At 45.2% G+C, this 12,841-nt stretch overlaps 1 protein-coding gene across 1 annotated transcript; it reads left to right on the top strand.

Moving 5' to 3' along the window:
• The first annotated feature begins 8,964 nt into the window (after window positions 1-8,964).
• LOC149301558 (uncharacterized) lies at window positions 8,965-10,506 on the top strand. The gene is made up of 2 exons (XM_089484239.1): window positions 8,965-9,875; window positions 10,500-10,506. Exons 1-2 carry the CDS (start codon window positions 8,965-8,967, stop codon window positions 10,504-10,506), a joined length of 918 nt encoding a protein of 305 aa, XP_089340365.1.
• The last annotated feature ends 2,335 nt before the right edge of the window (window positions 10,507-12,841 follow it).

Raw genomic sequence — 12,841 nt, 5'->3', positions numbered from 1 at the left:
ACAGAGATAGAGAGAGAGAGAGAGAGAGAGAGAGAGAGAAAGATATTGACTATGTGTCTGGTCAGGAAAATGTGGGAGTTGTTGTCCTCAGTTCAGAGGGATTTGGAGGGGCCTTACTGCAGGGCAGGACCCCTCCCCTTTCTGGCCATGTGGATGCTGGGAGATCTAGTCTAGGGAATACACTGTAAATCCCAGTGACAAGAGAAAAGTCTACTACTGCCTTTCAGATCCACTTTGCCCCAAATCCTTTATGAGGCCAGAAACCCCTTTGTTAGGAAGCGAACCCCGAATATCTCAGGAAGGCCCTATATCTCCCAAGGCCCCCTCCCTCCAGGACCTCCCTCCACTCTTCCCTCAGTCTCTCTCTCTCCCCTGAAGGCCTCAAACTGACAACTGCCGAGAGCTGACACAGAAGCAGCCATTTTGTGCTCTGAAAGCCATTTTGTGTCCAAGTGGCCATTTTGTTTTCTGGTGGCCATTTTGTGTTCCTCTGTACATTTTGTGTTCCAGTGGTCATTTTGTGCTCCTTTGGGGAATAATGTTCCGGAACCTTCTCTGAGGCCTCAGTTGAACAGAGGCCTCTCTTTCTCTCCTGAGGCTCCAGAGAGAGAAGGAGGCCAGGCTCCTTGGGCCAAAAGGAAGGAAGTGTGTATCTCTGTGTGTCTTTTGTGTCTCTTTTCTGAGAGGGTTTTCATATTAAAAAGCTCTGCTCCTTCTGAGGAACATGGGTTTTAAAAGGGATCAGAAATGGGGAGATAGTTTTAATACAAGCCTTATTGTTATTATTCTTCACAAACATTGGGCTTTGGCTTCCAAGAGGAGGCTTGTCTTGCCTTATTTCTATAGTGTGGATGCAGCCTTCTTGGGAAAGGGGCTGATGCTGGGGAAAAGAGGAGGAGTGCAGAAGGAAAGGAGGACGGACAGACGGACGGACGGAGGGTCACTTGCAGCTGGACTGGCCTCCCTGAGCGGTCAAGACCTGAGCTGGGTTGTGGACGATGGACACTCTTAATATTAATATTAATATCTTCCACTATTGATTGTAATTAAGGAGGGGATCAGGTTCCTCCTTTCAATAGCTTCTGGAAAATGTTTTGGTGTTGTTAAGATTTGGAAGTCTTGTTTGGGGACTTTTTCTGTTCTCACAGCCATCGGGTGCCATCAGGAAAACCTTTCTTTAGGATCAGAAATCCTGTTTGGGGTCCCTTCTGACTTTCATCCTCCATTTTGGGTTCCCTGAAGGCCTCAAACTGCCAACTGCCAAGCGCTGAGTCTCAGGAGGCCATTTTGTGCTGCTGGTGACTGTGGGAAATAATGTTCCAGAACCTTCTCTGAGGCTTCAGTTGAACAGAGGCCTCTCTTTCTCTCCTGAGGCTCCAGAGAGAGAAGGAAGCCAGGCTCCTTGGGCCAAAGGGAAAGAAGTGTGTCCCTTTGTGCCTCTGGCCTTCCATTTTGGGGAGAAGGAAGGAAGGGAGGAAGGAAGGAAGGAAGGAAGGAAGGAAGGAAGGAAGGAAGGAAGGAAGGAAGGGGCCTGTGGTGTCTGAGGAAGGGAGGCAGGAACTCAGGTCCAGTGGGGATGCTGTGCTTTGGGGGCTGGGAGAGAGAGGTGGGAAAGAGACCCTCCCTTTGAGCCCTAGCTGGGGAGGGTCTCACCGGTCCTTGCCTCCCCCTTTGGGAAAGGAGACCCCTCAGCCCCCTGGACTCACTCCTGCCACTCATTCCTAGGGCTGGGACTCAGAGGAGTTTCCTAGGCATTGTCACCTTCTGCCCTCCATGGCCATTGGCACTGACCTTTCCCCATTGCCTTCCCTCCCTCAGCCCTGTGGACCTCCTCCTCCTTCGCACTCAGAGCAACCCTTCTCTACGGCTGAGGAGACGGCCTCTGACCCAGGGAAGCTCCCGCCATAAAGGACTGCAGAAGAGGCATTTCTGGGGCTGCAGGAATCAGGGTCTTTGTACTGAAGGTAGGCCTTTATTCCTGGAGCTGAAAGAGGACTTTGTTTAAAGGTTTCATTCCAGGATTGTTTGGAAGGGCTGCAGCTGAGAGACTGAGCCCATGCTTTGCAGGTATAAAGCCCCAAATTCAGTCTCTGGCAGCATTGTCTTCCCAGAAAGTGGAAATGAGATTTCTAGACCCAGACACACAGTGCGCCAGTAAGTCCTTTGTGTGGGGACTGTGTGTACGTGTTGTTTATTAGAGCTTTGTGAGGTATTTGTTTCATGGAATTTACATATGATTTCACTTCTTAAAAATGACCACAGTCCAGGGTGCAATGTTCCATCAAAGACCTATACATTTATAGACTTTTGTTTTTTCAAATGCACCACATTCAGCATTGTGCAGACTTTTTAAAAACATGCAAGGTAAAGTGAAGTGAATGTGATTTTGACAATAGGTTCATTCAGAAACAGTGCACACAAATGTACATGCATCAATTTCTGCGTGCCTTCAGGAAACAAAGAGAGGTGATGCACACCTCATGCTCCATTTCTGACCGAAATATAAACACAGCAGTTAAGCTCAGATAAATGGTCTCATTTGCAAAAATAAAATAATTATTTTCACCAGTGTGTAAATTAGGAGGGGCCATGATGAGGGGAGGCCATGGATCAGATCCTTAAGGTAATGCAGGTCTTATCCAGCCCAGGAGCTAGAGCTTCTCCACCTGGGACACAAAGCAGGTCTTCCTCCTTTTCCTCTGTGTGAAAGAGAAGTCAAATTCTCATCAGTGATGATGACACAGACTGAAAAATTTGCATTCCTGCATTTAAAAATCTGAAGAGTCCTGAATCCTGTTGGTTAACCCTTGAGTGTAGACTCACTCAACCCATAAGTGACTGCTGATGTTCACATATAGATAAATCCAACCGATTCAGTGATTCTACTCTGATCAGGACTAAGCATAGGATACAGACTAGGATTTAGGCCAGCATATGCCTGGAACAGGATACTCCCAAGCCAAGATGGCCAGGCAACAGTTTGGAAAGTGGGCACTCTCCACATGGGAAGAGACACTCTCCAGAAGGCTACCATGGGAATTAAGTGCTCCCTTCCCATCAGCTCAATCCTCTGATGCCCCCTGATCCTGGGAGGAGGGCTGGTTACCATGGAAAGGAAGAAACTTGAGAAGAGAGAACTCCTTTCCTGCCCTGCCTGGCCAGCAGCTTCACTGATCAATGGAGTGCAACTGGTTTGGCCACTGGAAGAATGAGGGTCCACCATGGTGAGAGAGTTGGGTGCGAGGTATTAGAGAAGCATCCAGCTGTGTTTCGGTAGCCAGAAGGGAAGCATATGTGACCTGCATATGTCACCAGCTGATCTCTGTGACTTTGAGTGCTGCAGGGTTTCTTGCCAAACCAAGCCTAACCATGGTCTCTTTTCTCAGGAACTTCATCTTAGCCCCGTTGTACACTGCTTTGGGGTATCTTTTGCTGGACGTGATCCAAGTGCAAGGCCACCAAGACCTCTCTACCAAATGGCTGACACAGGGGCCAAGCGGAGGGAGTTGGGCTCCAAGAGAAAGAGGTTGCCGAGGTACAACAACTCTTTTGTAAGTTGCCATCCTGACTATTAATTTCTTTTTTAAAAGTTTTTATTGAAAATATTAAAAATTACAAATGACAAAAAGACATATAACAATCCAATTACATTATGAAGCAAACCCTTTTATCTATTAGACTTATGTAGATTTCTTTAAATAAACTTCCTGGTTCTCCAGATCTCTCCAAAAATAAAAACCATTTTATTTTAACTGAACTCTTATCTCTTTACCAACTATTTACCAATGGCTTCTTAATACTTCTGAATAAAGGCTTGTATACCCGTTATCACGTTACTTTTCTATACTTTTTTCATTCCACCTTATACCATATACTATGTTATCAATATCACCACTGTGTTGTTTATTTATTTATTTTTCTTCATATATTTACCTTCATATGTTCTATATTTCATATTTTCCAATATCATTTCAACTCTTTTGGCATATTCTACAGGATTCATCCCAAAAAATTCCATTCCTTAATATATTCCTTCCAAACATTCCACTCTTTATAGAAATTGTCTAATGATTTATTATTTACAAAGTAAGTTAATTTATCCATTTCAAAAAAATCTTAACATTTTCAACCTCCATTCTTCAATTGTAGGACATTCTTCTTTTTTCCATTGTTTTGCAAACACTGACCTTGCTGCTATTATAGCATAGAGAAGAATTTTCTGACTATTAGTTTCATTTGTGTCCCTGCTGGGCCACCTCATGAAAGCAAGGGAAGAACATACTGTCCCAGTTTGGCAGAGAGAGTCCTGGTTAATCCTCTGTCACCTCATTTTTTTCAGGGGCTTTGAAAATGTCCTAGTTCTCTCTCCTCCTCCCACTTTCTCCCTTCTCCTCAGTCAGTTCAGTTGCTGCAAAATGTGTTCAAAGTTCAAAAGATGTGTGCAGCTCAACAACTCAAAAGAGGAGAAGGGAGGAGAGAAGGGGGCAGGGCCTTGCCCTTGCCAGGAGTTGGAGGCAAAAGCAAACTGCTGTACCCTTCCTCGCTTTTGTGACCTTCATCATTAACAACTTTGGCCATCGTGACCCCCTTTTGGTGTTGCTTGTCCAGATGTGTCTTTCTTTCCCCATCTGTGAAATGCGGAGGGATATGGAAGAATATATCTGGAGCTAAATTGAGGGTGGGCCCAGTGGCCCTCAAGGCCAGAGTACTCCCCAGAACTGTTTTTTAAAAATGAAATTTGCCTCTGAAATTAGGTGAGATATGGCTAAATGCACTATAATTTATTGGTGACTAAATGTACTATACATGTCTGGATAGTCAGTATCTTAATCAATCAATAATATCCCAGAAATGGTTTAATTATATTGTTTATTATATTGTATATTATATTGAAAGGGTTCAAGACAGTCTGGATCTCAGAGGCTGTAGCTTTTTGCTTGTTTGCAGACTTTAAAGTTTATTTGCTGGACTGAATTCTGAAGTGTTGAAATAATATTTGCAATGCACCATGTGCTCCCCCCCCCCTTTTTTTTATTGGTCATTCTCTGGATGAGGGCTATTTTCTATTGCAGGTGACCTTTGCGGATGTGGCGATATATTTCACCGAAGAGGAATGGAAACTGTTGACGAAGAAGCAGAAACTTATGTACAGTTCTGTGATGATGGAGAATTATGAAAATGTGGCCTCTGTGGGTAAGGAAGCTGAATCCATTGCCCTTCCTGTGGAGACTGAGGGCCCTTTCATAATTCAATGTCAGAACGCTATAATTCCACTTTAGAATTATTGAATCAAAGAGTTGAAACAGACTGCAAGGACCATCTGGTTCAATCCTCTGCCATGCAGGAATAGACATTCAAAGCATCCCCGAGAGATGGCCATCCCGTCTCTGTCTAAAAACCTGCAAAGAAAGAGCACCAAACTCTGAGGGAATATGGCGCAGTACAGGCCGTCAACAAGCGGCGTACCAGCACCGGTATTAGGGTTGGGAAGAGCGCACCATGTACATGCTCCCTAACCGTAATACATACCAGAAGCGCCATAATGCCAGCGCCCTGTGTACATGGGCACTGCTATTATGATGTCACGCACGCACCATGTCTAAACCTGAAAGAGCTCCTTCTGGGCACGCACCTCATTCTCACAACCACCAAACGGCTGCGAGAATGATGGCGGGGAGAGAGGCCCCTTTCTGCCATGGCTCTGGCTCCCATGGTGTCCAGGGGCATGAAGCCCCAAGGACATCCATTTCCAGGCCACAGGGAAGCAGCATTTTGCCGCTTCTCCATGGCCTGGAATTGTGGTGGATTGGGGCCTCTTGGCTGCCAGTATCGCTGCCCTGGCTCAAATCCTCCATGGAAAGGGGCAGCTGCAGACCACCCCTTTTCCATGGTCAGTACTGGGCCTATATTCCACTGTTGAAGAGCTCTTACTGTCAGGAAGATCCTCCTAAAGTTTAAGTGGAATCTCTTGTCCCTGTGGCTTGCTTCCATTGTTCCATGTTCTTTTTCTGGAGTAGCAGAAAGCAAGCCTGCTCCATCTTGAATATGACATCTCTACAAATATTTCAACAGGGCTGTCATGTCCCCTCTTAACCTTCTCTTCTCTAAGCTAAACACACCCAGCTCCCTAAGTCATTCCTCAGAGAGCATGGTTTTCAGACCATTCACCATTTTGGTTTTCCTTCTCTGGACATGCTCCAGCTTCTCAGCATTTGTTTGAATTGTGGTGCCCAGAACTGGACACAGGATTATTGCAAGTGAGCCCTACCAAAACAGAATAGAGTGGCATTATTATTTTCCTTGATCTTGACACTATACTCCTATTGATACAGCCTAGGACCACATTGGCCTTTTCAGCTGCTGCATCACACTGTTGACACATGTTCAAGTTGTGCTCTACTACCATTCCTAGTTCCCTTTCACACATTATTTAATTGTCAAAACATATTCCTGTGGAATCTTGGAATTTTTAGTTTTAGTGAGGCACTATTGTTCTCCACTTTGTAAGGATATCCAACCCTAAACTGCTAATTCTGGAATTTTGTGGGAAGGAGCCATGGATATTAATGCTTTTTGCCCCTAAATGGTCCTAAGCCCATTCCTGAACAAGTTTCCTGGCTTTTGTTTCCACTTTTCCAGGCTCTGGAGAGGCTTTGTGGGAAAAAGGCCTCCCTTGGCCCTGCAATGGCCCAGAGAAGGCCCAGCAGTGCCAAATGGCCTCCACTTCCCCAAAGGGATGCTGTGGGATATTGAGGGGCAAAATATTATGCCATATTTTTAGGCGACACAATGTGGGGTTGCCTCAAGATCCTGTGGCAGCCAATGTGACTCTCCCCAATCCCCAACAGTAGTCCATCCCTGTCTTGGAGTTGTCTTAAAGCTGTTTTAAGGCTCTCCTTGAACCTCACCAAAACTGGAATCCAGGTCCCAGCCCTTTTATTCTGCTTTTCCTAATGCATTATTTGTAAATTGATTGTCCTGCCTTTCTCAAGAAATGAGTCTCAAAGTGTCCCTTTTGTGCATCACACTCTGTGGGTGTGTGTCTGTGATAGAGAGATGGAGGGAATGTGAAAAACAGAAAAGCAGGAAAGAGATGGTGAAGGTGAAATGCTGAAGCAGTGCAGATGGGCAAGAGTGAAGGCTGGAGAGCAGAGAGAGAAAGGGAAGGGGATCAGGCCTCTGGGAGCCAGGAGGGGAAGGCAGGAGCAAAGCCAGGATTGCCTAGCTCTGTGCAGACAGGAAGGGATCTCTAGGAAGGGCCAGGAGAGGGGCCTTGGGGGTTGGGAGGCAGCCACCAACTCGACAGATTTTAAGACCTGAACTGGTGAGAACTGGTTCAGGCCCTTGTTTTCTAACATATTTAGCAATTATGAGCAATGTCTATGAAGAGAGGAAAGAGGGACACAAAAAATTTCCTTTTTCTCTAATGTTTCTTTTCCAACCTGAGCTTGCTTAGCTCCAAGGTTGATTCCAGAAGTGCTTTGTTACCCAAAATGCTGGAGTCTGGGGAGGACACCCGCAAGTGCTATGCTTTTAGGGGAATTTCATGCATAGCTCAAAGGAGAGATTGGGGCAACAGTGATCTCGGGATTCATCCCAACTATATCAGGCCCCAAAGCACACAGAACTCCAAAGACATTTCAAATAGGTTTCTTTGTTTTAAGGGGAAAGCAAAACACACACACACATACATCTAAGTGTTCATGAATATACACAAGAACTAGTTTTTGTTACCTAGTGGTCGTGGTGAATAGTGCAAGGCTTTGCTAATGGTAATACATTACCTAGATGGAACTTGATTGCAATTGCTGAGGGTCCAGAATGGGGAGAGAAGTCAGTAACTCCCATGACAAGTGAGGCTGGCTAGTGTAGTGAGGTGTTTAGCAATGTAAACCAATGGAGTGTCTCTCTGCAACTGGACTAATGCTGAAGACTAGTCAGTTGGGGCTGATATTTATACTGAAATCGTTGCTTGGGGGCAGAAACGAAACATTCGAAAAGGTTTAAATTGCTTTAGAATGTTTCCTGGGTGGGGAAAGAATTGTCTGAAACTGAATTAAATGCAGTGGGTCCTTGGTGGAAATTCTTCAGCCAAAAAGGATCATCACACTGGCTCTCAGGCCCTTCTTGGCTCTGAATTTGGGTTCCATTCACAAGCCAATGTATAGCACAATCTGAAGGCGACACTCCCAGAGATCAACAATAACATAGCAGAGAACAGAAGAAAATCTCCAGATATAGGTATTGGCAATGCACTGACTATTTGCCACACTTAAAAAGAACTCATAGACACAGTTGATTTCCTCCAAGTCCTTGGAGGTTGTTTATCTTGAGTTGGAATAGAAAACAAATATGTACCAGCTCTCCTCACCGACTTCCATCAACTTCATAATCTCTTCTACACCCAACTCCAACCCACATCAATCCGCATGTGAGCTGTATACTGTATTGGTTGTGAGTCATCTCCTGGTGTCACACAGCATGAGGCATCCTCTGCAGTTAACTTGCATCATGCCTTGGGCTCTGGATCAGGACTCTATGGCCGTCTCACAAGATACGATGCCACTTTTCAATCAAAATGTTTTAACATATATTTAATAGAATTTTTTAACTGCCTGATTTTCTGCTTTGACTGATTTCCTTATGGCAGTTTCCCTACAATCTCTTCTTTGCAAGCTCCTATAAGTAAGGATACAATCGTTATATGGATTTGGGGGCATCCAGAACAGGGTCATGTCGGGTCACTCACACCAACTTTATTAATTTAACCTGAAATAGGGAGGAGTGAACGTAGGGCTAAATCTTGGGGTAACACCTTCCTCTCTTAACGCTGAGATTCAGTCTTCTCTGTCATTGTTCTCCTTTACAGAAGAACTTGTCAGTCGTGAGCAAATCCACACAACAAAGAAGTCACATAAATGCCATCACTGTGGGAAAAAATTTGCTTACAAGTCAGTCCTAGTCATGCATCGGAGAGTCCACACAGGAGAGAAGCCATACAAATGCCAGCATTGTGAGAAATGGTTTTCTTGCAAGTCAAACCTAGTGACACATCAGAGAGTCCACACAGGAGAGAAGCCATACAAATGCCAGCGTTGTGAGAAATGTTTTTCTTCGAAGTCACCCCTAGTGACACATCAGAGAGTCCACACAGGAGAGAAGCCATACAAATGCCAGCATTGTGGGAAATGTTTTTCTCGGCAGTCACACCTAGTGACACATCAGAGAGTCCACACAGGAGAGAAGCCATACAAATGCCAGCATTGTGGGAAATGTTTCTCTCAGAAGTCAGTCCTAGTGATGCATCGGAGAGGCCACACAGGAGAGAAGCCATACAAATGCCAGCATTGTGGGAAATGTTTTTCTCGGAAGTCAGTCCTAGTGATGCATCAGAGAGTCCACACAGGAGAGAAGCCATACAAATGCCAGCATTGTGGGAAATGTTTTTCTCGGCAGTCACACCTAGTGACACATCAGAGAGTCCACACAGGAGAGAAGCCATACAAATGCCAGCATTGTGGGAAATGTTTCTCTCAGAAGTCAGACCTAGTGACACATCAGAGAGTCCACACAGGACAGAAGCCATACAAATGCCAGCATTGTGGGAAATGTTTCACTCAGAAGTCAGTCCTAGTGATGCATCAGAGAGTCCACACAGGAGAGAAGCCATACAAATGCCAGCGTTGCGGGAAATGTTTTTCTTCGAAGTCAAACCTAGTGAAACATCAGAGAGTCCACACAGGAGAGAAGCCATACAAATGCCAGCGTTGTGGGAAATGTTTTTCTTCGAAGTCAGACCTAGTGACACATCAGAGAGTCCACACAGGAGAGAAGCCATACAAATGCCAGCATTGTGGGAAATGTTTTTCTCGGAAGTCAGTCCTAGTGATGCATCAGAGAGTCCACACAGGAGAGAAGCCACACAATTCCCAGAAGTGAACTAACATTATTTTTGTCAAGAATTGTGATGTTTTGTGTTAGGCGTGTCTGTCTGTATGTCTGTTTATACTTTAAAGTTGTATTTTGTTAGGTTTAGGTTTTAATTGCTATTCGTATATATCATTGCTTTAGTTTATAAAATTGACTGGGGATTTTTGATCGTGGTATAGGTTAGCTGAATAGAGGAATGGGATTTGTTGCAGCTGGCTAGTATAGTTATGGCAATGATAGCTCTTGGAATTTGTGGGATGTTGGTTTATGAAAGTTAGAGGCCAATATTAACAGAAAGGGCTAGTCTCTGGGAATGGCAAAAGGGGCCTTGTCACCTGTGGGGCATAGACTGTGCGTATTGGAGGTGGGGGCTAGGTTTGGAAGAGGGTGGAGTTTTAGGTTTTGGGGTTTAAATGTATTCTTTGGCTTGGGGTGGGCAGTTCTGACTTAAATACTGAATTTCTGACTATGTGTTCTTAATAAAGTTCTTTGTTGTTTCAACACACTGTACTCATTGATGCACAGAAGTTCTGCATTTTCACAAATTTGACACTTTCTTCTTTCCTCAGGCCTTAGATCCTTTTCTAGCCACAAAAACAGAGGCAAACACACACACATTTATACAGAGAGAGAGAGAGAGAGAGAGAGAGAGAGAGAGATATGTACAAAGCAGAGCCTTCCCAGCCTTTCCCTCCTTAGTCCAGCTCTGCAGCATGGGCTCTATTCTGGAAGGAAGAAAGAAAGGAAGGAAGGAAGGAAGGAAGGAAGGGCGTACTCCTTCCCTTCTTCCAAAGGCCGACAGTGGAAAAAGCAGCAGCAGCAGCAGCAAGGGCCTTTTGATCCCTGCGCATGCTGAGGAGGGGCCTTTGGGGCATCTATGCATGCACAGTCTGAGCCCCTGAAGCCATTACTGCCCTCACAGGCTGTTCAGAGGGAGGGAGTGAAGTGGGGATAGCTCTCGTCCAAATGGCTGGAGGGTCTTCAGGTGTTGTAAGAAGGAAGGAAGCCCCTCTTCTTCCCCCAAAGAAAAGCAGGGGGCCTGCCAGGCCTCCTGTTCTTCTTTCCTTCCCAGCCCCTCCTTGGGGGATTCATTTGGGCCCAGGTACTGGGGGAGTATAAATAATAAATAAATAAATAAAACTTTTTTGTATCCCGCTTTTCTGTGACGAGACAATCAAAGCGGCTCACAACACATTAAAATCCACATTTACAAATTTATGTCCCAAATTCCCCCCCATTAAAACAGGATTAAACATGTTACAATTAAAATATCAAAAACACAATAAAAAATACAACGAGGACAGAGCGGTGGGCTGATACATGATGCGGGGGGAAGTCATTCTGTGGCCGGCACTTTTATTCAGGAGAGGCCTGCCGGAAGAGATCCGTCTTGACAGCTTCTTTAAAGTTGTCTAAGCTGGCAATTTGCTGGATCTCGTCTGGCAGGCCGTTCCATAGTTTGGGAACAATTGCAGAGAAGGCCCTGGTTTTTAAAGGCTGCAATAGATTTCTCCCAGAGGACCTGAGGGTGCGGGGTGGATTATGTGGGAGCAGGCGATCCCTCAAATAGGTTGGACCCAAGCCATGCAGGGCTTTAAAGGTTATAATAATAATAATAAGTTAATAATAAGTTTTATTTCTATACTGCTATTCCAAAATTAGATCACAGCGGTGTACAAAACATTCAATATGCAATACAAGATAAAAATGCAATGATCAATACTCAATTCATACAAAGGCTAATAAAACAATACAAAATACACATTCCATATTAAAACTGATAAAACACAATCACGCCAGCTGAAATATTTGAAGTTATCACACAATTATAGGGAAGGATCACGTTAACATGGGACTTCGGGGAAAGCTTGATGAAATAGAAAAGTTTTCAATCTCTTTTTAAAGAGATCTAAAGTGGAGGTGGCACGGAGATCCTCTGGAAGGGTGTTCTAGATCCCAGGTGCTGAGATGGAAAAAGCTCTCTGTGAGGTTGACTTATATCTGGAGGAAGGGATTTTCAGCAGATCCTTACCAGATGACCTGAGAGTGCGGGGCGGATTATATGGGGAGAGGCGGTCCTCCAAGTACCCTGGGCCCAAGCCATTTAGGGCTTTATAGGTCATAACCAACACCTTGTATTGTGCCCGGAAGCGAACAGGCAGCCAATGAAGGTCTTTCAGAATCAGTGTTATGTGGTTGGCCCTGGAACATCCAGAGACCAACCTGGCTGCCATATTTTGAACTATTTGAAGCTTCCGAGTTTGGTACAAGGGTTGCCCCATTTAGAGCGCATTGCAGAAATCCAATCGAGAGGTTACCAGAGCATGTACCACAGTTTCAAGGTCCCCCCGGTCGAGGTAGGGTCGCAGCTGGCGTATCAGTCGAAGCTGATAACAGTTGCCCCTGACCGTCGCATCCACCTGAGAAGTCAAGTGGAGCGACGAATCCAGGAGCACCCCCAGACTGCGGACTGTGTCCTTCAGGGGAAGCGTGACCCCATTCAGGACAAGTGGAAAATTACCTCACCCCGACCAGGAGAGCCTATCACAAGTACTTCCATTTTTTCTGGATTCAGACTGAGTTTGTTTTCCCTCATCCAGCCCATTACCAACTCCAGACAAGCATTTAGAGGAGAGATGCCAACCCTAGTCACTGCATCAGTCGGAGACACAGAAAAACATATTTGGGTGTCATCAGCATACTGATAACACCGTGCCGTGTTTCCGGATGATCTCACCCAGCGGTTTCATGTAGATGTTAAATAGCATGGGGGACAGAATGTCTCCCTGAGGGACACCAGATGTAAGTGCCCTCCTGTTGGAGCACACGTCCCCCAGCTGCACCATCTGGAATATACCCGAGAGGTAGGAACGGAACCACTGGAGTGCAGTGCCTCCGATTCCCAACTCCC

This window comes from Sceloporus occidentalis, unplaced genomic scaffold, assembly GCF_023333645.1.
Source record: "Sceloporus occidentalis isolate IW3139 unplaced genomic scaffold, rSceOcc1.0.p SCAF_21, whole genome shotgun sequence".
In the NCBI taxonomy this organism is placed as follows: domain Eukaryota; kingdom Metazoa; phylum Chordata; class Lepidosauria; order Squamata; family Phrynosomatidae; genus Sceloporus; species Sceloporus occidentalis.
The sequence above is the reverse complement of the archived record's forward strand: the minus strand, read 5'-3'. Positions and strand labels throughout refer to the sequence as shown.